Consider the following 25,393-nt stretch of genomic DNA (forward strand, 5'->3'; position numbering starts at 1 on the left):
GTAAAACATTTCATAAGAAATAACACCATCAATTCTCTGTAATAATGATACAATAAGAAACATGGGGGAAAGTGATGATATATCTGGTAACAGATTTTTCACGTTGACCCGTATTATCAAGCCTACATTCACAGGAAGTCCAAGTAATCAAGAGAATACATACACTGGTGAAATAAATTAAGAGAATTTGCATATTTTATCTAATTTTATGAAAAGAACTGAACTGAAGGAAAACCACCGCTTCTAGATAAAAATTCAAATCTTGTACGGCAAATACGTAAGCGTACACATGTGTGTAGACGGAGCCAGCAGAAAAACAGGCTTTATAAGCTTGTGGAGGGTAAGATGAATTGCGTTAGCTATCACACATCATCGAATTTCTTGGTGTTATCTTGCAGCAATCGGTTAAATTCACATCGAAACAGTAAAAATGAGTAACCACCAACGTTTAGATGATGGAACGAGGTGGCGAATTGTGGGGAGGATAGAAGCAGGCCAATCGCAAGTCCAAATATGCAGAGAGTTTAATTTAACGCCCAGGCCCACCAGCGGCCGAGTGGTAAAGTCGCTAAACACTGGTAGTTCGGTCCGAGGTTCGAATCCCGCGAACGGGCTGGCTGCATGGGCGTTTTCGTGGTTTTTCCCATGTGTAACGTGTATACGAGCCAGTTTCCCTTAGAAAGTTCTCCACGAAGGCATTCCTCCCCTTAGGCAGATAGCCCTCGAGGCTTTGCCGTATTGTGTGTAATGTATGGAAACAGTTCCAGGATACTGGATTCATCGAGAGAAGCCTAGGCAAGGTCGACGGCCAGAGAAAATCGCTATTTGTCCATTTTAGCGAGGTGTAATAGAGAGACTACAGCTTCTAAGCTCTCTCAGAACCTGTATGTAGCCACAGGAACCCGTGTAACAAGGGTGACTATTTCCAAAAGACTGAATGAGAGAGGGTTGTTTGCCAGAAGACTGGCTGTTTGTGTCCCGTTCACGTCTACAGACAGGAGAGTCTGATTAGCATGGTACAGGCAGCATAGTGATTGGACTATGGAGCAATGGGCGACCGTTCTGTTTATCGACGAGTCCCATTTTGCTTTCATATGGAGAGAGTCAGCAACCCGCTATCTACCCTCCATTGTCCTCGAAATCAACAATTATGGCGATGGCAATATAATGGTCTGGGCAGACATCATATTGGATGGCCGCACACCTCTGCACATTTTTGACAGAGGCTCTGTGACTGGTGTGAGGTATAAAGGATGAGTTCTTGGAGCCTTATGTTCGCTTTTCCGAGATGCAGTGTGCCCCGAGTTCATCGTACAGGACGATAACGCGAGGCCACATAGAGCACTTTTGATCAACGAATTTCTCGAGAGTGAGGATTTTTGCCGGATGGATTGGTCAGTCAGGTCTCCAGACCTCAACCCTATAGAGCATATCTGGGATGCTCTGGGGAGGGCAATTGCAACTCGCAACCCCCTCCTAGAACCACCCAGGAACTGAAAACAGCATTGCTGAATGAGTGGGGCCAATTGCCGCAGGAACTGATAAACTGCCTTATTTCTACTATGACATCACGCTGCGAGGTCTGTATGGCTGTAAGAGGGGACCATACCCCCTATTAACCCGTTTCTTATGTGTCTTCTGTAACCGCTGTTTCAGACCTTTCGACTCCCATGAGTGTTACACACGAACATGTGTGTCTATTATAACTGTTGAATGTTTATTTTGTTTGTATTATATCAGCCTATGGTCACACCAAATTTTATTAGAAAATCTGTCCAGTAGTTCTGGAGATCGTAGATCAAATATGAAAATTCTCTTAATTTCTTACACTTGTGTATATTAATATCCTATTTCTACATCCTTTTTAAATGTCACATATATTTGGCAATGCATTTGTTTTGTACATATAAAGTACATTTTATATAAATTTAGATTAAAAATCAGTTTGTGCTTATTTCATTTGCACACCACGTTACTTTCAATAAGCACAAGATGGCAAAGCTTTCCTCCATCTTCAAATTTGTCACTGAGCAAATCTGATTCTTTGAAGTGATATGGCTTTCAATATTGTATATTTAAAAGTGCCCAGTTAGCATTTTTGTTTACTTTAGTTTGTTGACTTAATGGAAGTAGATACCTTTTGGATATTTTACTGCTTAATTCTTTGTTTGAAAGCTTGGAATTTTCTTCTTGCTCTACAGCTCGCAACTCTTCACATAATTTTGAATTGCATCCTTTGTCAGAAAATTTCCAGGAAAATTTTGTTTATTTCATAGTTTGCAGTACTAAAAAGGAACAAATGTTATTTTTATGTTACCTGGTATGTATTCTTACTTGGCATAATCTTGACGATGTTTCTGCACAAGCTTACTAGGCTTTTCTGCGCAAACTTACTTAGGTGGCAAGGCTGTGCTTACCAACACACTGTTTGGATTGTTGTTGCATTCGTTAAAGTGACACAATGAATGCAGATTGTGAGCAAAGGGTGAACACTAAGTTCTGCGTTAAACTCGCTATTGCCCGTAGTGAAGCATGAAACATAATTAATTAAGCATACACAGGCAAGGCACTTTCAAGAAGTCGTGTTTCTGAGTGGCACAAAAGGTTTCATGAAAGCAGAGATTCAGTGCAATATGATCCCAGAGCTGATACTGATGCAAAGGTGGAGTGTGTAAGGCAGTTATTGCAAGAAGACCATTGTGTAACTGTGTGTATGATATCACAAGAACTGAATTTCAATTGTGATGTGTGTCATAAGATTTTATGCGACGATTTAGGGAAACAGAAACTTAATGCAAGAATAATCCCTCACTCACTAAGAAATGAACAGAAAAGGAAAGATGAAAGTTTCTCCTGAACTATTGGATAGGTAAAGGTAAAGGTAAAAGTATGGGGGACACCAGCGATGTACCATAGGTCAACTGGTAATGCCTTCCCATACTAACTCTTTGAGAAAAAAAAAAGGGGGGGGCAATTGCAAGTTTTATAAGAATTTGCATAGACTGAAGCTTTTTAAAAGGTCTAAAGTTTGCCTATTATGGTACGTCGTGCAATTCCACAGTATGCCCCGCATCCAGTATTTATTAAAAATAATGGTGTAGGGCATAAGTAGATTACAAAATAGTAGGAATACAATTTGAGATTCACAAGATAAATTGAACATCTGATTTGGTGCAACAAAAATAGGAGATAAACATAATTAATAAACAAATAAACGTAATGAGATAATTATAATTAGTACTGGCAACACGATGTTGAATGAATTGTTATAATAATGCTAAAGAGGTACAGTGGATGGACAAAAATACGGAAACACCTTGTGAAATGCATGTTTGAAAAGAAAGATTGATTTTAATGAAATATGTAGGTGGCGCTGGCGTTTTTGACTACTGACGCCACCTATACAACTTTGTAAATGTGCTAAACAGTTCAGTTGTTGTCGGAGTACTGTTATGTGAGGTTGTCATTGCATTATGTCAGAGTTAACAGACTTCGAACGTGGGCAAATTGTTGGAGCACGTATGGTAGGTGCTTCCGTAAGCAAGGTAGCCGAGGTGTTTAGTGTTTCAAGAGGTACTGTATCGAAGATTTATTCCGCATATTTGAAAAGCGGAAAAACATCATCTGCTAAATCACAGCGCGGACGAAAGTGTGTCCTGAGTGATCGTGACAGACGATCATTAAGGGCAATTGTGATGAAGACCACAGCTGCAAAAGTTACTGCTGAAATGAACGTTGTGTTACCAAACCCTGTGAGTACCAAAACAATTAGAAGGGAGCTTCATAAACAGGGAATTGCTGGCCGTGCTGCAATTGAGAAGCCACTCATCAGTGATGCTAATGCCCGTAACAGGAAAAGGTGGTGTTTAAGTCATAAAGCCTGGACTATAGAGCAGTGGAAGCGAGTAATATGGTCTGACGAGTCTTCTTTCACATTGTTTCCCACTTCTGGCTGAGTTTACGTCTGGAGAACGCCATCTCAAGCCTATAATACAGACTGCTTGTTGCCAAGAGTGAAACATGGCAGGGGTTCTGTTATGGTTTGGGCAGCCATATTGTGGTTCTCTGCTAGCCCCATGATAACTGTGTCAGGGCACATGACTGCCAAGACTTATGTGAACATTTTGGCCGATCAAGTTCATCCCATGGTACAAACTTTGTTCCCCGATGGTGATGGTGTCTTCCAAGATGACAAAGCCCCTGTTCACACAGCTCACATTGTCCAGGACTGGTTTTCTGAGCACGAGGATAAGTTGTCCCATCTACCCTGGCCACCTCAGTCACCAGACCTGAATATTATCGAACCTTTGTGGTCTACATTGGAACGGAAAGTGCGTTCTCGTTATCCACCGCCAACATCGTTATCTGAACTTGCCACCGTTTTGCAGGAAGAATGGTATAATAATCCCTTGGAAAACATACAGGAACTGTATTTATCCATTCCGAGAAGACTGCAAGCTGTTTTGAATGCCAACGGGTTTCCTACACCATATTAAGCAAAGAAACAAGTTTTTTTTAAAGGTGTTTCCATATTTTTGTCCAACCCCTGTAGGTGTCCATGGGTTATTTCAGATCTATTGGTTTATTGCAGTTTATAAAGTTCAGTTCACGAGCGGATCCATTTTGTCCATAATTACAGCATGTAAAAGTTCACTAAGTTTAAACTGTATGTGGACTTACACTTGACAGAGATCTAGGCCGTAGGAAGAGAGTCGTTGCATAATTTTCTGAAACTTTGGATATTGATGTTTATCTTTAATTAAAAATCTTTGGAATGCCAGGAGGTCAGTTCTCGGGAATTTTATGTGAATATCCTCAGTTAAGGGGCATGAGAAAACGTAGTGATCAGGAGTTCCCTGTTCCCCACATATGCAGACGTCAGAATTTGCCAAATTTCTTGCGTAGAAATATGTGGGGAAGGGTCCATGTCCTGTTATAAAGTAATTTAGGGAAGGATTCGAGTTCAGAGATGCTAAACTTACATTGGGCATCAAATTATATGTGCATCTTCCCTGTGGAGCATTGTTCCACAAATTTTGCCAAGATTTTGAAGCAAGTTGTTTTAGTTGGTACTTGAAATTCGAGCGAGGCCACGGAATGATGATTTCAGTACCATCTTGATTAATAGCTGCTTCTTTGGCTAGTTCATCTGCCTGATCATTACCAAAATGGCCACTATGTCCTTTGATCCGTGAAATTTGAATTTTGTAGTTTGGGATTTTTCCAAGAAGAGAATTTATGTCGGATATCAATGGAGAGGAAGGTAAGAGATTTTTAATAGCTAGAATAGCTGCTTGGGAGTCAGATTTTATGCTAAATTCGTTGAGATTTTTGAGAATGGCTATTTCAATCGCTGCTTTTATAGCTGACGATTCCGCTTGGAAAACACTATTATTATTATGGAGATGGCTTTTCCATTTGATGATATTTGAGGGGGTAATTTGAAAAAAGACTGCGGAACCAACTTTTCCTTCAATTTTTGATCCATCAGTATAAGCAATTGGAGATGAACTTGAATTTTCTTCAGATGTGGGGAATATTATTTTGCTGAAGCGAAGTGCTAGATGGATAAGATTGGGGTTAATTTTCTTCTCATAGTTGGATGGCCAAAAGGTTTGGTTGTTGAATTCTGCGGCTTGGTTAAGTTGGAGAACTTTCGTATAGGTGCATTCCATTTCTGCACTGATTGATAACGGAAGAGTACCAGCTAGAGTATCAAGTGCTATATTGGAAGTTGTGCGATACGCCTGAGTAATGCAAAGAGTAAAAGGCCTTTGAATTGAATTTAAACATTTCATTTTTCTTACTGTCATTGGTTGTGCCCAAATTCCGGCTCCATAATTTACCATTTTTGAGATGACTGTTTTTAGAAGAATATGTGTTATATGAGGATTTAAGCCCCAGTTATATCCATGCATACGTCCATGCATGCAGTTAGCTATTGATGTTGTACGAAGTTTAATGTTTTGTAGATGAGGAATCCAGGAGAATTTCTTGTCGATTGTTAAACCGAGGTACTTGATTGTGTTCACAGATTTGATCTTTTGATTGTCAATTTTTAGAGCTAAAGCTTTAGTTATATTTGTCCTGGTTTATGGATCACTAAGACTTGGGACTTACTATGTGAAATTTGTAGTTTTTGAATTTTACAAAGTTGGTTAAATAACTGGAGCGTTTCGTTGCAATTATTCTGTAAAATGTCTCTGGTACAGCCACTTGTAATAAAAGCTACATCATCTGCAAAAGCTACAATTTTTGAGTTGATCTGGCCATGGATAGGCAATGATGTTGTTGAAGCTGATATTCCAGAGATCTGCACTCATGCAAGACCCCTGAGGACATCCTCGGACTTGATTACACACAATTTCAGTGTTGTTGTAAAGAATCATACTTTTTCTGTTTCTGAAGTAATCTTGAATAATTAGAAATAAATTTTGAGGGCACTTAAAGGAACACAGCGCTTGTAAAACTGCTTGTAAAACTGCTTATTTCAGAATGAAGTTGGTTGATTTTATTGTTTCTGACTTGTTCAAGAGCTGCATTAATTGCATGACTTGTTGAAAGTAGGCTTCGAAATCCAAACTGGTTATTGCTTATTAAGTTTTTGTTGTAAACATGAAATTTTAGATGACCAATAAGACATCTTTCCAAAACTTTTCCTAGGGCTGGGAGAAGTTTTATCGGATGATAAGATTTAGGTTCATCGGAGCTTTTATTCTTCTTATTGAAGAGTATTATATTACCAATTTTCAGGCAATCAGGAAAGGTAGAGAGTTCTATACATCGATTGCAAAAACTACAGATTATGTCAGGATGGGCTTGATTGATTAATTTTATAATGTGGTTATCGATGCCATCTGGGCCTTGTGCCTTTTTTAAAGTTAGGTTTTTAATTATTTGCTTTATTTCTTGTTTTGAGAACGGAATATCATTGTCTGTTTGTGGAATGTCATCGCAGTTACGGATTCTGGTTTGAGTAGGCGAATCTTCAGCTGGATCATCTTTTAGAAAGACAGAGTCAAGAATCTCATTTAGGGTTGAGAGAGTGGCATCCTGAATTTCAGCAGAACTTGAAAGCAAATTTGAGGGAAGTTGGATTTGTGATGGTTTAAATATTTTACTACTGGCGATCTTGTATAAGGTGCCATAAATTTCTTTATTGTTTGAACAATATTTGTGCCAGGTCTTTAATTTAGATTCGAGAATCATCTTTTTGTAATTTGCATTTTCTTTTTTGAATTTGAGCCAGGCTTGGTGTCTTAATTCATCGTCAGTAATCGATTTCATTTTCCATTTCATTGCTCTCGCCTTATGCTTTTGAGCGCGTAACTCTTTAGTCCACCAATTTATATGAAAGTAAGGTTTTGCAGATCGAACTATTGGATAGAACCAGATGTGATCCCACATTTGTGTAAAAGATTATTGTCATTTTTTCTTGTTTCCGTAAGTGAAAAAGGTGACTGAAAGGAAAGCTTCATCAAGATTATTGCAAACATCCACAGGCTGTGACAAATGAGCTTACAAGCATCACAGTTGAAGATTTCCCTGCTTGCTTCTAAGACTTCCAGAAACGTTGGGGGTTGTGTATAGACAGCTAAGGGCATGTTGTGTATAGACTCTGATAGCAGTCAGGATCGTTACTTGATAAATGCAATTTTCTATTTTTTACAATTTTTGTCCTGTGAACTTTTCTACAAAGGATGTATATTTTGAGAGTGAGAAATCGTTTATGTAAATTGCCTTTTGTGTTATTCTCATACTGAATTTCATTCTTTTAAAAAAACTTTCCTAATTGGTGTAAAAATCAAAATATTATGAAATAAAATGAGGTAATAATCAAAGAAAATTGGCAAACATTTAGTCCATCTTGTACTTTATAAACTTAATAGTTCTTAAGTTTTAAAACAAATTCACTCAGTAAATTCACTCAGTATATACATATTTTTATATGGTCTGGATCACAAATTTTATATGTGAAGTTATTAGATCTTGGATATGAAAACTTGCTTAATAAAGGAATTTTTCAACTATGCTGTTTTTTACAACCTTTGTCCTGGAACTTTTCTAACAAAGGATGTAAATCCTGAGAGTGAGAAATCATTTCTGTAAATTGCCTTTTGTATCATTCTCATACTGAATTACTCGCATTTCATTCTTTTAAAAGGCTTTCCTAATTGGTGTAAAATTCAAAATGTTATGAAATAAAATGAGGTAATAATAGAAAACAAAATTGGCAAACATTTAGTCCATCTTGTACTTTATAAACGTTATATGAGGGCTATCCAGAAAGTAGATTAAGTTTTGGAATAAAAAAATAAACAAAGTATAGGAAACAAATTTTATTATATACAGATGAAAGCCACACTCAAATACTACTTTTCTACATAGTCACCATACAAATTAAGGCATTTATCGTAGCGATGTATGAGCTTGGAAATTCCTTCGTCGAAAAATTCGGCCGCCTGCGCCTTCAACCACTTCGTTACCTCTTCTTGCAGCTGTGCGTCGTCATCAAAACGCTGCATAGCCAGCCACTTCTTCATTGCTGGGAATAGGTGGAAGTCGCTCGGTGCCAGGTCGGGACTGTACGGCGGATGAGGAAACAACTCCCACTTAAAAGATTCAAGAACTTTACGAGTGACATTTGCCGTGTGGGGCCGGGCGTTGTCGTGAATCAACAAGATCTTAGAGCTCAACATTCCTCTGCACTTGTTTTGAATTGCTCTTCTGAGTTTTTGGAGAGTTTGGCAATACCTTTGAGAGTTTATTGTAGTGCCTCTTTCCAGGAAGTCCACCAAAATTACACCTTTTCTGTCCCAAAAAACAGTCGCCATCATCTTCCTTGCCGACATTGTTTGCATGCATTTCTTGGGTTTTTGGGGAGAACTTGTGTGCCCCCACTGCATTGATTGCAATTTCGTTTCACAGTTCACATGTTTCAGCCATGTTTCGTCACCAGTAACGATGCGATCGAGTAAAGAGTCACCATCCTTATGGTAAGCGTCCAAAAAGTTCAACGCTGCAGCCATTCGCTGATTTTTGTGGTCCTCTGTCAAGATTTTTGGAATCCATCTTGCACAAAACTTGTGGTAACCAAGCTTTTCGCTGATGATTTCGTGCAACAAACTTCGCGAAATTTGTGGAAAACTCAAAGAAAGTTCCGTTATTGTGAAATTTCGATTTTCACGGACTTTAGCATCGACTTTTTCGAGAAGTTCGGCGGTCACTATGCTGGGTCTCCCACTTCGATCTTCGTCGTGAACATTGGTTCGGCCATTTTGAAATCTTATGACCCACTGACGCACTCCACCTTCAGTGATAATGTTGTCCCCATACACTTCACGAAGCTGCCGATAGATTTCTATCGGTTTACAGTTTTTTGCAGTCAGAAACCTTATTACTGAGCGCACCTCGCAGCTCACGGGATTTTCAATTAACGCAGACATTTCAAACCATCACAGTATCTGAACGGAGCACAGCACGAACCTCTCACTAGCACGGCTAGATGCAGACTGAGCTGCGCAACGCTCTGACCCCAAGATGGCCGCGCTAGCCCCGCCCCTAGCGGACACAGACGGAAACGTAATCTACTTCCTGGATGGCCCTCGTAGTTCTTAAGTTTAAAAAAAAAATTCACTCAGTATATATATATTTTTATATGGTCTGGATCATAAATTTTATATGTAAAGTTATTGGATCTTGAATATGAAAGCTTGCGTGGTAAAGGAATTTTTTAAAATGTGTAAATATTGAATTAGATGAAAAAATTGTGAGCCTCTTTATATATATAAGCGGCTTAAGTGTGTGTCGCCAATAGTTTATTGTGGCCACTTGGAAAAATGAGTGCGGAAATGAAGGTTTCTGCAGTTTCTAATTAATATCTCGGCCAATTAAAGTCGTATGAAGATGAGAACGGTATCGATAGATTCGGAGAATTTTTTGGAATCCGAGGATACACGTCTCGAATTTCAACTCAACTCGGCGTCGTTCCGTAGAAATTCGAGAAAAAAGAATTTGGCATGTAGCCAAATCCCTCTAATAGGGAAAACCCAAGAAAGAAAGTGAAATGTAGGGAAAACATATAATAAAATTAGTTTTTAATTATTATCTCGGCTAATTAAAGTCCCATAAAGACGCGAATAGTCAAAATGATGTGCCACGGACCTGTAGAATACAACGGTGTGCTTCGCTAAGCCTGGGAGCCAGCCGGAGGAGATGATGTTACTTCATCTCACACACATATATATATGCGGCTTAAGTGTCTGTTTGTCGGCGATAGTTTATTGGTTACTTGCGTAACTGTACTACCCAATGGGGTGAAGTTGCAACGGCACAGGGTTGCTGTTTCAATTGAGACGTAGACAATTTCCTGTAAAACTTGCCTTTGCTGACCATCCATAAGTCTCAGGGCCAAACACTTATGCGTTTTGGCATTTTTTTACCTGAACCTGCATTTGGACATGGTCAACTTTATGTTGCCTGTTCAAGATTTCATGAAAGAATGGACGTAAAATTAAAAATAATTGATGGTCCTTTGCAAGGCAATCTTAAAAATGAGATCTACACAAGAAATGTTACGTACAAAGAGATCTTTGACATGTGAATTAACATTTTATTATTTAAGTCACTTTATTTATTGAGTTAGTGGTGGTTCTTAAGAAATGTACTGCCAGTGGTTTCCTTCATTGCACTCTACTTTAAGCAATTAATCAAGTAGAACTGGGAAGCCCCGTGGGGCAGTAAGCAAATTGGCATCCTCGCCAATAATAACATTAAACTTTCCAACAGTTTCCATTTGATTGCCAGACAGAGTCTGGAGGGTAATGCAGGACGGAATCCAGATGAGTTTATTCTTCAATTGTTGAGCTAAATATTTCTGGACGATGGTAACATTGGCTCCAGTATCAATGATTATGTTGTAAAGAACTCCATTGATATGTCTCATAATGCAAAGTTCATTACTGCCGCCACTGACTGCAGAATTCTGAAGTGCTTTAGAATGGGGCTTCTCATTAGCTGGCAACCTTCGCTCCGTGAAATGGCCATTAAGTTGTTTCCTGCGTCTTTGCTGGGGAGTGGTCTTATTTTCTGTGCCTCAGTATGTTCTGCAATTCTTTCGTATGCAATCTACACCACTGCAGTTTCAGCACTTTAGGGTCGGTTTTTTGCCACTCCTGTTCCATCTCAAGGCATTGATTTGTCTGGTTAAATTGTCTGTCTAATTTTCCATGTCCAGGAATGTTCTGCAGTTTCTTTGTACATGGCCTTCGTCTGTCTAATTTTCCATGTCCTGGAATGTTCTGCAGTTTCTTTGTACATGGCCTTCAACACCACAGTTCCAACATCTCAGAGTCAATTTTTTTGCTCAAGGAACAGGACTGGCAACAAATGGACTGTAAGGTTGCATTGACTTACTTGTTTAAACCGTCTAGACGAGCAGTCAGCTGATCCACTGGCTCCTGGACTTTAGCAGCTCTAAGTAAGTATCTGTCTCTGCGAGTTGCTTGCTAAACTGCTATGAATTTCATGGTGCACACTAGAGCGCACATTTAAACCATTGACATGCACCATTTGCAGAGCTTTCTGTATTTCAGTATCCTGTATGCCATCGATGAAGTACTGCAGGGACAATATTTCTGTTGTTTCTGATGGACAATTTGAAAAGATGAGATGAGACAGCCTCTCAACATGTGTGGCAAGCTCTTGGAGTATTTCCATGGGCTTCGATTGGCAAGATTTTATCTGAAGCCTGGTATAATCTTTTAAACACTTCTCTAAAGTGCAGCTCCAGTTTTGCAGATAGAGCTTCAAAGTCTAACCTCTGGTTTTGGGGCAGAGTTTGAAGGATATCCACGGTGTCTGCTCTCAGAGAAGTGACGAGATGGTAGGTCTTAGCTTGGGATTCTCATTTATTCACGTCCACAACTATAGAAAATTTTGTCTTTAATGCTTCAAAGTTGCTCTTAACTAATAGCTCACAACAATAACAACTGAAGGCAGATGCTGTCTCCAGCCTTATATAGTTTTCACATGGCCGCTGATATATTTCTTGTACTTTCTGCTTCTCAAAATTACTGGAAGGGCCTAATACAGTTACACATGAAATTAATTATAGTTATTCAATCACAATACTTATTACAGTGATACAGGGATCAGACCAAAATGTCCCCAAGTGATCACCAAGTTTGATCATGTTCAACTTTTGGCAAGATAGCCATTTACTCAATGTTAAATAGATTTGCCCCTGTGTTCGTATTTTTCAGGCAGAGCTTTCTCCCTCTATATTATGTTACATTATACAGAAAAATACTATAATTTTACTAAAATTATCTGTATATGTACAAAATTCGTAACAATATAAACTCACAACAAAGATGAGATTATTTTTTTAATGATATATTCATGATTACATTTGTTACATTTGTTTTTAATGAATTACATTTACATTAATGAATTAGAAATTACATTTGTTTTTAATGAATAATTTTGGACTTGTTGATGTAAACTCACTATCAGTTTATGAATAAACTTAAATGAGGCATTTGATAACTGTCAAATTTATAAATAAATAAAAACAAACTGCCAAATTAAAATTTGGACAATTAATATTTCATATTTAATTAATAATTATTTTTAGTAAGTTTCAAGTATGAAGCACATATCACACACACATATGTGTAAGTATCAAAATATAAAGAAAAATTTATTACCAAATTAAACTTAATTAGAATGGTCCTTTAAATTCTTAAAAAATACAGACATATATATGTAACATATCAAAATATGAAGAAAAATTTATTCCTTTCAGTAACCACAGTGTGAAGTATTTTGCCCAGTCAATGCTGAGGATTAAGACTTTCCGAACTTAACAAATATTGCTGCAGTCAATATGCATCACTCTTTTGCTGCTTGCTCTACCAAGAAAAATCAGGTCTCTTCACTAAGCTTCTTTTTATGTTATCTAAAATATAAACTGCACATATAGAAATTGTGGGGTGTATTAAGCAGTTCTAGTGTTGTACCAGTTCGAGCAAAAATGTGTTTCTGAATAATGGTTCCTGTTCAAAATAAAAGTGATGTTATATCAGGCCAGTTGTGATTTTCGTTCTAGTCAGTACACAGCAATTTTTCTCAGCCATGGCTAAAAACTGAATTGGTTTTATCTTCTGCAAAAGCTACATCACGCGCACACACACATATATAGTTTTAATATATACTTTCAAGATTATATTTTTATCAGTTTTTTTGAACCATGCTTTTGTAATTAATAAAAAACAATAATTTTGTAACAGGCAGATTAAATGTTTTAAAAAGCATTTTCTAATCCAATTAAATGTTTAAAAATTTAAAAAGCAGTCTTTAATGCAGTAATGGGTAGATGATGCTGTTATTTACTGTAACTTATAATTTGACAAACAGCTTTTTTCCTTAGGAGGAGATGAAATAATATACCGGATGCCCTGTGATATTTTACTAACTTCTGAAGAACCTCTGAAACCATTTGCATCTGCTGAACAAGTAGCTGCAACAGAAAAGGAAGTAGTTCCAAATATCTATCCTATCAAACCTACTTTAGATCTTGACAAATATACAGAAAGTCCATTCACACTGCAACCTAGTAAGTTTTGTGGGTGAGATGATAAAATCTGAACTGTTTTGTAATTACTCTTCCTTGTTCATCTTACACATTTCAATTAATTCATTTTTATTTTTATTATTTTGTATTTTCATTTTATGTATGTTGCCATATTTTTCAATTAAATCATTCTTTTCATTGATAATAATTTGTTGAAAATGAATATATGTAAATGGAAATTGGAAAGAAAAAAAAAAATATCAGTGAGTGAGCTTATTTTAATAACAGTAGCATTTGTAGGGATTTATAATGCAGTACAATGTTATTGTTAATGATAATTTTTTTAAAAAATCTGCATTGATATATATGATTAAAAATTTATAATTTATGTGTTAGTTGTGAACAAAATTAATTTCTAAATGTTTAGGTAATCATAACTTCCTTATCTTTTTTGGAGGCTGCAGTTTTTAAACACTTTTGGTATATAGAACTGTATAGGAAGAGTGTTTTCCGGATTCCAATCTCCTTACCTATGAATTTGATTTTCCTCTGTGTAAAACATCACTATTAAAATTTTCAATTGATTTTTGTCTTTATGTTAGAGTTTAGAAATTTTCCTTAAATATTCTAGATGTTCTGCAAAATGTTGAGAAAAAAATGAGTGGTTAAAGTAATTTAAAATAAATTGATTTAATGTTTTTATAGAATTTTCCTAAGCACAATTAGGAAACAGAATTGCCATTGTTACTTTTGTATTTTTATAAGATTTGAGAGTCCCTCTCTCCCAGTTTGAAAAATTCTGTATCTTAGCAAAATAGAAAATATTTCCACTCCAAGAAAACATTCATTTCATACCTTTTACAGATTTTAGCATTGTGTAGCGTTATTCAAAATAATAAAACAGAAGTATTTAATTTTTGAAAGCTTTTAAAGTTATTGATAACTTTTGTATTCAACATGAGTATTTTGCCTTCCTTTTTGTTAACATTATATTCACAGGTACCAGTGAAATTTTTTTTTTCCGGTTTTGAAAGTGAATAATTAAAAAAAATAATAAGTGTGCTACAAGTTCCATAATGAAGTACTTTTCTCCTAAAATATAATATTTACTTTTTAATTAGTTTTATTTTGAACAGTATTGGTGCACAAGCAGATGCTGAGCAGAATATTAAAAATTAAGTTTCTTAATTTTACGGGTAATATATAAATGATTCAAAATATTTTGCTTTCACAGCTGTTAGTTTGGGAAATGAAAATGTCCATACACTGTTCATTGCTCAAAAGTCAATTGGATTTTGGTTTCCAAAGCAGTTGTTGGCCAGAGCTATAGCAACATGCTTTGCATTTACTGCCTCAGAAGCACAAAGAAAATATGGTGTAAGTAATATTTTGTTCTTAAAAATCATTACACACAATTAATATATCTTTTCTTATATGTGGTTATTTGTAGATTTACAAGAGGTACTGATCTGATAATATATATGCATTGATCATTTTTTTAAAGGTAATTATGTTAGCTGCTATTACCACTTTTATCTATAACAAGTTTTTTGGTTCTATTCTGTTATTGAGACTGGGTTCAGCAATGTATGTATGTATGCATGTATATATGGATTATGTGTTAATGTATGCACGTATATGTGTATATATCAGGGCTGTGGAGTCTGTAGGGAAAATGACCAGCTCCGACTCTGACTCCTGGAATTTTAAAGACTTCGACTCCCTGATATGTATGTGAACATAACACATGAGTTACAGCTTATTTTTTTTAATTGATGCTACAGAAAAAAAAAATGATGGCATAACAAATAATTTATGGTAATTAGCATTTATTATGAAATGGAAAATCTGGCATTAGTAATTTCAAAGGAACAGTATAGCTTTGGCAAGATCGTCTTTGTTAGAGGACCATAGATCCGATTTGATAAACTTCAGAGCTGAGAAGAGGCTTTTCACACTGACTTGAGTAAGAGGAAGAGCTGTCACTGTTAGGGCTACTTCTTTTAACTTTTCAGGATAGATTTTTGTAAGTTCTAAAGGAGTTGTCTTGCAAGTGCAATAATATTTCTATATTTCTTCAAAGACCGTGTAGTAAACTTGTTTGTAATTTTAAATTTTTATAATATAAAGGCTCTTGGGTCCTCATTTTCATCTGCTTTGCCTTTTCAATATTATTCAAATATTTCTCAAAATCTTATTCATCACTGGAAGAGGATGGTAGAGGGTCAGTTGCAATGTCAGCAGTTTGACTGTCCTGATTTGAATACTCCAAATGTTCTGAGAATAATTTCATTCTTAATAAATTCACAGATGGCTTTCTTTGCCTTTTTAATTTGTTTAGTTAACTAGTTTCTCATTCAGAAAGAAACATCACATTCTTCCATTTTCACCTCCCGTTAATTCTTCAGATTGTAACTTTTTTGTGGCTATATATGGTGTAGAAAGAAGATTTTGCAATTCTGCAATATCTTTCTACAGTCTTTCTATTAGTGAAACAATAGGGTTATCTACATCTTCTAAAAAAGTTCTTAATTCTAACAACCTCTATATCATCTTCTGAATTAGTATTTGTTCGGTGTGTTATTGTGTCTTAATTATGTACACTGCTAAAAAAAAAAAAATGGGACAGTCCTATATCTCCCGATCTACTGGGCCGATTGACAAAATTCAAATTGCATTCTTCATGTCTCGAAAGCGCGACTTAGGATATATATTAGAGTTATATATAGCACTATTCTAACATAGGTATTTTGACACAAAATCGGACCTTTTCTGAAATAACATACCAATTTTTTTACATATTTCGATTCTACGACCCAAATTACGCCTAAATATGAAATTTTGTAAAATTTGGAGCGAAATTTACGGAGAAATTCACAAATTTATGTTGGCACTTTTTTGTCAGTTTGCGCCAAGAATACTTTACTTGGCGAACTTCTTAATATATGGCAACCTAGTTTCCTTTCCTGTGAGAGGAAAAAAAGTCACCATCGTTCCTTTTTTCCAAATAATATTCTTTATATTATATTTTTAATTATAACTTATTATTTTAAGTAATTTTTTCTTTTTCGAATTTCATTTTAATTGTTTAAGTTGCACTTTTTTTTTTTTTTTTTTTCTTTCGAATAACTGTTTTAAAAATTTCTATTTACCTATTGGAACTGCGTAAATAAAGTTGCAGCGTTTATTTTTTTTTTTTTTCAAATAGTTTTCTTTATATATATTTTTCGTCATAGTTATTATTTTAGGTCATTTTAAAATTTTTATACTTTTATTTTAATTGTTTGTGTTGCATTGTCTCTTCAGATAATTGTTTTAAAATTTTCTATTTATTCCTTCGAACTGAGCATTTTAAATACATTTATTAATATCAATTTTCCAGAATTTGATTTTATTTATTTGAACTGTGTTTCTTTCGGAAGAATACTTCGTAACCCAGACTACGATGTGTTTGAAAACTGCATACTATATTAAAAGCGAAAATACAGTAAAGCACAGTTTTACACGCCTTTCAATGTTCCGTTCAGAAAAAATATATATAAATAAGAGAGATGTATAACCGATATTTTAACTTAGGATGACTTGCATACACTGCTTTAAACAGTTTTATCATTGTGCCCATTGCTTTACACAATTTTTAAATAATATAATTAAAATGATTTCAAATTTGGTTTCTTAAAATGTTATTCATATTTTAGTCAAACATTTTATTTTTGAAATCGCAAGAATAAAATATCATAAGATTGAAAAGTTTTAAATTAAAAAAATTACGAATACTAAATTTTACGAAAAAATTTATTTTTCTTCTCTTTTTCTTTAAGCATTCTGAAAGTATATTGAAAAGTTTCCAACTTTTCGAAACATTTTGGTATTTCTGACACTCATTTTAAATAAAGTTATCGCCTTCCATTTCATAAAGGCCCACAAACGGCCGAGCGGTAAAGTCGCTGAACACTGGTAGTTCACTCCGGGGTTCTAACCCCGGTTAACGGGCTGGTTGCATGAGCGTTTTCATGGATTTTCTCATGTGTACCGCGTATGACAGCTGGTTTCCCTTAGAAAGTTCTTCACAAAGTATTTCGTCAGAGCCTTTATCAGTCTTTAGAGGCTAAACATTTTGAAGGTATGAGATGAAAGGAAAGACTGGTTTCATCAAAAGGTTTTGGTTTATTTTATTATGACAAAGCACACTACGGCTATCTGCCTAAGGGGAGGGATGCCTTCCTGGAGGACTTTCTAAGGGAAACTGGCTCGCATACACGTTACACATGGAGAAAACCACGAAAACGCCCATGCAGCCAGCCCGTTCGCGGGATTCGAACCTCGAACCGAACTACCAGTGTTCAGCGACTTTACCGCTCGGCCGCTGTTTCATCAGGAAGGGAAAAAAACATCTTTAAGTAACATCCACATACATCACTGGATAAACTCCTGAATCTTCAAATAATTCGACTGAGGAAATCATGGGATTCACCATTTATGATACGATATGATGTTCTATAACGTAATTTACACAACCATATAGTTTAAAACCAGTCGCTCTTCACTTTAATCTGTTAAATTTAATTATTAATCTGTTAAACTTAAATTTAATTTTGTCTTTTCTGTTAGCACAAGCTCAATTGATGGTATTTGCTGGTGTACACGTTCAAGTGTTTTCTCTTTGAACACCTAAATTCTTTGAAGTATCCTGAAAGTATATTCGAAAGCGTCCAACTTTTTGAACATCTTGGTACGTCTGACAGCCAAATTTCCCTGCAAATTTTTGCTTCTTTTCTCCCTAATTTTCTTCTTTCCTTCTACAGTTATTTTCAGTGCTCACACAAGAAAATTAAGATTTTTCAACTGCTAGACTTCCATACATTTTGCATTCTTGTCAATTTTTTAAAATATCAATTACATGAATTGCGTTTCAGCTAAAGACAGCTTTTCATTTTCTAGTCATTTTAGCTATAAATAAAGTTTAAAGCAAAGTCCAAAGGATAAATATTTTAATTAAAAGATTTTTGCTAAATGACAAAGAAATAAAACAGTCCAGCAGGGTTTATTCTGTACCACAGAGTAACCCGATTCTTATATCGGCTGAAACAATCTAAATCATATTAAAGATCATGTTTTTTTATACAATCTATAACACGAGAGAAAAATTAGCTTCTTAAAACATGCTTTCTAAGAGAATTAATATAAAAATTTATATTTATATATATATTTTTTAAAGTTGGGACTTGAACCAAACTATCAGACTTTTAAAGCTTATTTTACATGGTGGTTATTATTAAAGTTCCACTTTGAAATGGTCATAAAAGGAAAACTACCGGACCAAATGTTATCAAACTTGGGAATCGTGTAAAGGAGGTTATGGGAATTTATTTTCGGCGGAAAAAAAAAAGAGTTCAAAAACTCACCATCAGGGGAAAAATGGCGCTGTATACAATATTGTTAAATGAAATAAGACACGAAAACATCTGTTTAAAATGTGTTTAATATTTTCCGAAACATGTTACAAAGCATGTTCAATGTAGCGTCTAGCATTTTCCGAAAGCAAGTTAAATCATGTTACTGCATTCTCAATAGCAGCTCTTAGCATATCAGGTTTGGTTTTGGTTTGGTTTATTAGATTACGGCAAAGCACTCGAGGGCTATCTGCCTTAAGGGAGGGATGCCTTCGTGGAGGACTTTTTAAGGGAAACTGGCTCGTATACACGTTACACATAGCATATCAGGAGGAATGTTATCAGTGTATCACATTTTTCATTTCTGCCAAATTGTTTAGATTATCACCATAAACAGTGCTTTTGAGATAACCTCATAGACAAAAGTCACAGAGGTTGAGGTCTGGTGGGAAGAGGGGAAGTGTTGGCTTATAAGACGTTCATTCGTGAAATGTTGCCTAAGTAACTATGCGACACTCTTGAGGTGGTGCCCAGCCCTGCATAAAAATTGTAGTATCTAAAATGCCACGTTACTGCAGTTCATGTATCACGAAACATTTTAATATTGGCTCTAAGTGAGTTGCAATCGCAGTGGTCCAGCTGTCGACTGCTCTTCAGAAAAAAATGGTTCAGTTATAAAACTAGCTGTCATTCAACAGTAAACGGTGTGAAATGACTGGTATGCAATCGAATGCAGTAGGAAAATGCAATGGAACTAGATAGATAACATGAAAGATTTCTTTGGCCTAAATTGATTAAAAGCGTTTTGAATCAGTATCTTCATGTTTTAGTGCCGAATTCAGGCTTAAAAAATTACAAATTAGCGATCTGTAAGAAAACGATTTCCAGATTCTATGCACTTATGAGAGTGATTTGCGATCTCACATTTTCTAATCGCTAATTCGTGGTTTCCACGGACGAAATTCTCACTTATAGGGATGGCGCACTCGACATTCATCGAATTTAACGTCTTTAAATGGTAATTTGCTTACTTCAAAGTTTCTCAAGGGTATACAACATATTAAACCCGTTTAACAAAAGGTTAAGTTAGATTCCGACCCATATTTCGTTTAACAATATTGCATACAGTGCCATTTCCCCCCCTGGTGGTGAGGTTTCGAACTTTCTTTTTTTCGTGGAAAATAAATTCCCATGACCTCCTTTACACGATTTCCAAGTTTGATAACATTTGATCCAGTAGTTTTCCTTTTATGACCGTTTCAATGTGGAACTTCACTTATAACCACTCTGTAAATTATTAAATTTTAATTTGAAGCTATGCGTTATATGTATACCATGCGTAAAATTTTCGCTTTTATGGAAAAATAAAAAATCGAAGCAAATATACTTAGTATAATGGACCAAAACTGAAAACATTTCCCCTCCCTCCGAAAAAAAAATATTGAAATTTCGAACTTGAATTTATTGGGTTATCGAAATATTTAATTTGACTTATCTTCTAAGTCCTAGTTCCGACAACAATTCCGTCAAAAATTCCGAATTACTTAAGCTAAAGTAAAAGATTTAGTATATATTCACTGTATGTTAATAAAGTAATCAGAGTGTAATAAAAATAGATTATAGAATTTATGCTGATGTAACTTTTTGTCTGACTGCACAACATGTAATGGAAGAGAAGGTTTGTAGAGATCTGTTTTTGACATGCCTCTAAAAGTAGATGTCATATTAATTTTGTCTCTTCAATGTCAAAAAACTTTCCTTTGAGAGGCAACTTTAGTTTTTGAGAAAGAAAAAAAATCACAAGAAGACAAATTTGAAGAACATGCAGGACGATTGAGTACACATACTTATTTTCGGAACACAAGCGGTTCTCCGACTGGCTATTGAATAATGAAAAGATGCATTGTCATGCAATACAAAACATTTCTGGCTGAATAACGTAAGATTAAAAGTCATCTGCTTAATTCATATCCATTTACAAGTCAACTACTCGGGCAATTGCAGAATCGTTTTGATCCTGAGCTTGTAAGACAAACCTAATATCACTGGATTTAAACACTTCTTTAATCTTCCGAGAACGTTCCTTCTTTAGCTCATATTCCAAGAATATTAAGTGAATACAATTATTGCCAAAGAAATTGAATATTCATTTGCACTACGGCTTGGTAGTTTACTAACGAGTTAACAAAACTTAAATTCTGCTTTTTGTGTCTAAGAATACAACAATATTTTAAATATTTAAAAATAAAATATTAAATTGGAGATTTAATTGGAGCTTCATCAGTTGCCTAGCATTTGAAAAAGAAAAGATTGTTAAATACTAATTGTTTGCTGCTCAGTCTAACCCAGGCTGCATGCTTGGTTTTCGTAGTTTTTTAGGTTCTCTTTACAAAGATTCTCTATGAAAGCATCTTAATCAAATAGCTCCCATGTTCTTTCTATGTTCAAATAACCAACAAACCTAGTTTAAGCGCGATTTCCAAGTGAAGTTACTAGTAAAATCCGAATACTCATTAAAAATCATGTAACTAGCCAATCGGGAGTAACATGAAAGATATGGCGCCAATAATTGAAATGTTGTTACGGTACACTGTTTCTTAACTTAGATGGTCATTCCTTAATTAAATAGCCCACCAACGGCCGAGCGGTAAAGACGCTGAACACTGGTAGTTCAGTCCGAGGTTCGAATCCCGCGAACGGGCTGGTCGCTTGGGCGGTTTCGTGGTTTTCCCCATGTGTAACGTGTATACGAGCCAGTTTCCCTTAGAAAGTCCTCCACGAAGGCATCCCTCCCTTTAGGCAGATAGCCCTCGTGCGCTTTGCCATAATTAAATAATCCAATCCAATCCTTAATTAAATATAATTGATTTGTAAATTCTAATAGAACTGATGGTAAGAATTGAAGTGGAAATAAGTAATATGGTGTGCAATCTTGATTAATATAAAATTAAAAATATTTGCATAGAAAAATGTTTGCATTCAGACAGAAAGTTTTTTGAAATAGTTGCAATTACTTTATAAGAAGGATTTATTAATAACCGTAATAATTACTTATTATATTACTGATGATCAGGATTCAGTTCTTGACAATTACATTCTAAATTAGAATTTTAAGGATATAATGAAAATACGCTATGCTCAAAAATACATTTTAGGAAAAAATGAGTTGATTTTTTATGTTTTAAAACTTCTTAAATTCATTTAGTAAACATCGTATCCTCGTTGTTTATTGAATCCAGAATGTTGGTGTCGTTTATATAATTATTCTTACTTGTCCACAGAATCTGCTGACTTATCCAGCCATTAAGTAGCTGCAGATCATTTCTACATAACCATTGAACTTCCATTAATTCAGTCTCTAGAGAGTTGTATGTTTATATCATAATTTGACTTTTATTAAAAATGATTATTCTAAATATTATGTTTCTATAAAAATATATTGTGCTTTAAATATATGGATAATAGTATCAGCCGCTCTTTCAGTCACTTCAAAAGCAACAGTTTGTTTAGAAATAAATTATGCAGTTAATGTCATAAAATTCAAATAAATATCAAACGAAAATTCTCAGTTTTAGACAATTCGATTTAAACGAAGTAAAGTAGCAGACGATAAAACGTTGAAGGTAAAAATTTTTTCTTACAAAAACTTACTCTTAAATTTTTTTAAAAAAGAAAAGATACGAGAGAAATTAAAAACAAAATAGTTAAAAATTTGAATAATATCTATAATTTAAAAAATAGCCTTTCATATAGTATTAATAAATATTTATTACGCATCATTGAGGGAAAAAATGTCATATAATTAATTCTCCATAAAATTTTACTTGAAGTTTAAGGTTAAAAATAGCTGTGGCAATTCAGTGTAACAAAAATCCATAGACCACATTTGGCGTTATTATCGCTCAAAAAAAGGTGCCAAATTTCAAAACGCGAAATTATGTAAATTCGTGTATATCTTAGAAAATTTTGAATAAAAAAGTCTAATTTTTTGCAGATATGCTTAAAAATACACCTACTTTAAGATGATGGTAAAAATTTTATAGGTTATAATTCAAAATTTTTTTCGAAAAATCTATAGAAATTATTTAAAAATAGAAATTTAAAAAATAAAATGCAAAAAATGGGTAAATTTTATTTGGAATGAACCAAAATTTCGAAATGTGAGAGAAAAAATCAAAAAAGTTTAATAAAAAAAGAGATATTAATAAATATTTGCCAAATTCAATTAACATTGAGGAGCTAAAATTTTGAGAGCTAATATTTTAAAAACTATTCGTACGAATTTTACGAAACTTGGTATTCTGGCATAATTTGAGTCATAGAATCGAAATATGTAAAAAAATTAGTATGTTATTTCAGAAAAAGTCCGATTTTGTGTCAAAATACCTATGTTAGAATAGTGCTATATATAAATCTAATATATATCCTAAGTCGCGCTTTCGAGACATGAAAAACGTGGTTTGAATTTTGTCAATCGGCCCAGTAGAACGGGAGATATAGCACTGTCCCATTTTTTTTTTTTTTTTTTTTTTTTTGAGCAGTGTACTTCCTCATCACATTGCTTGATCAATAATTGCTCCTGTTCCTGATCGCTTCCTAAGAATGGCATCAATTTTGGGAGTTCTTGCTGCTATTACTACTTACCTAAATTTACCAATCAGATTTGTAACTAAATGAATCAGTTTAATCAATAATGGCCAATATCACATCCATCCTCCTCCTTTATATTTATTTATTAATATGTCAATGGAATAGAAAATAACTATTTGTTAATGTATATAGTCCGTAAATAAAAATAATAACTCAGTTTATCATTAATTTTTTTTTCCAATTCACTTTAATTCCATTTCAAATTCAAACTGTCCAACAAAAATTGAAGTAAGAGTCGATGTGTTTTTAGCGACTCCAGCTCTGACTCCTTTTAGCCAAAAATCTGCCTAACTCTGATTCCGATTCCGCAGCCTTGGTATGTACATATGTATCTGTGTGTGTACACATACATACATAAACATGTGCATATATAGGTACACTTCTGAACCTGGTCCTGATAACTGGAGAATATTTAAGTTATTTAATATGTATTGAGAATAGAATGTGTTCTGTTAGACATAAAAAGCAAAATGTTCTGAGATGAGGAAAATGTATTAAATTAATAATAATTCAAACATATTGTATGTGAGTAATAATATGCTATATATGTGCCACATGCTTTAAGAGTTTTTAAAAGAATACTACTGGGGTATCCAGTTCAGGGTTTAGTATGGAATTTGACTTCCTTTGCAGAAGATGCAGGCTGTCATTTTGTGTAGTTCTGAAACACACAGGGCACAAGTAGTTTCATTCTTTTCTGCTAAGGGATCAGAAACGTTTTGGGTAAATTGCTGGTATTGGAGCAATTAACATCCCATCCTGTCCCACATGACAATTCTAGCAATTTCGCCAGTATATACTATCTTTAATTTTCTAGAGTATGTCACGTCACTGCTAAGGTGTTAGAACTTGTGGTGTTGAAAATGTGACAATGTGGTGTTGAAAATGTGTTTTGGATGGAAAAACACTTATCACTAAATCGTGCACTTTTAAGAAAATGGAACATATCTTCTCATCCAACTCAGGGAAAAATAAAATAGCAGAGAGATGTGAGTGATGCTCTATCATACGAGGATGAGATGTGTGAGGCTGAAAGGCCCCACACACTCGGTTGAAATGTCGTCAGCAGAAAAAAAAAACCGAAAAACCAGTCTGTCTAGTTTTTATGCATGCGGCGCACGTGGCAGTCCAGCGATTACAATTACAGTAGCGATGAAGATAAGCTGAACAGCGTGAGAATTTTATGTTCTCACAGAACTGTATTGTCATGCTATAAAATCGCATTCAACTGCCTATCCTGTAATGTAGACTAACAACAAATTTTGAATGTTTCTTTGCTTATGTTAAACTGAAATTTTGAGAAATGTTTTAGGATTTGATATTTTACAAGTTTGAAAATGAATTAAGTGGGTGTGCAAGTAAAAATGTATCGTAGTTCAGCTGTTGTTCACAAAAACGTAAAAAAAAAGGAGGGGAAGAGGGGGGAAATGTATTCAAAAAATACTATAGTTTTTTTTGAAAATTTTATGTTGGAAAGATTCTCAGTGGTATGAATGGATGTGTAGAAGTATTTTGGTGGCATTGGTTCAGAAGGCTACAGATGCAAACCTATTTGAATCCGAAATTCTTTTATGAGTTTGTGCTCTTAACAATTATAAATTAGTGAACTTTTAAGTCTTTTTCAGATAAATGCATTTTATTTTATATTCTACAACTTTTAAATTATATCAGTAATAGTGTAGTACTTGCTTTACAGTTGATGAAAAACTTAATCAATGGAAACACAACAATGACTTTATTGAATATATAAATTTACAACATAAAAGATACACCC

The 25,393-nt window shown here is 34.7% G+C and overlaps 1 protein-coding gene across 3 annotated transcripts in view; it reads left to right on the top strand.

The window, feature by feature from the left end:
* mRpL37 (mitochondrial ribosomal protein L37) overlaps positions 1-25,393 on the top strand; it is an 81,594-nt gene that overhangs the window by 23,707 nt on the left and 32,494 nt on the right. For all 3 annotated transcript variants that reach the window (XM_085816388.1, XM_085816382.1, XM_085816384.1), the window contains exons 6-7: positions 13,433-13,618; positions 14,811-14,953. In XM_085816388.1, coding sequence (XP_085672514.1) covers positions 13,433-13,618; positions 14,811-14,953 — 329 coding nt within the window. The remainder of the gene's footprint in view (positions 1-13,432; positions 13,619-14,810; positions 14,954-25,393) is intronic.

The sequence above is a fragment of the Stegodyphus dumicola genome, chromosome 1, assembly GCF_044657685.1.
Source record: "Stegodyphus dumicola isolate Sdum_Otavi_A_Nest chromosome 1, ASM4465768v1".
NCBI lineage: Eukaryota > Metazoa > Arthropoda > Arachnida > Araneae > Eresidae > Stegodyphus > Stegodyphus dumicola.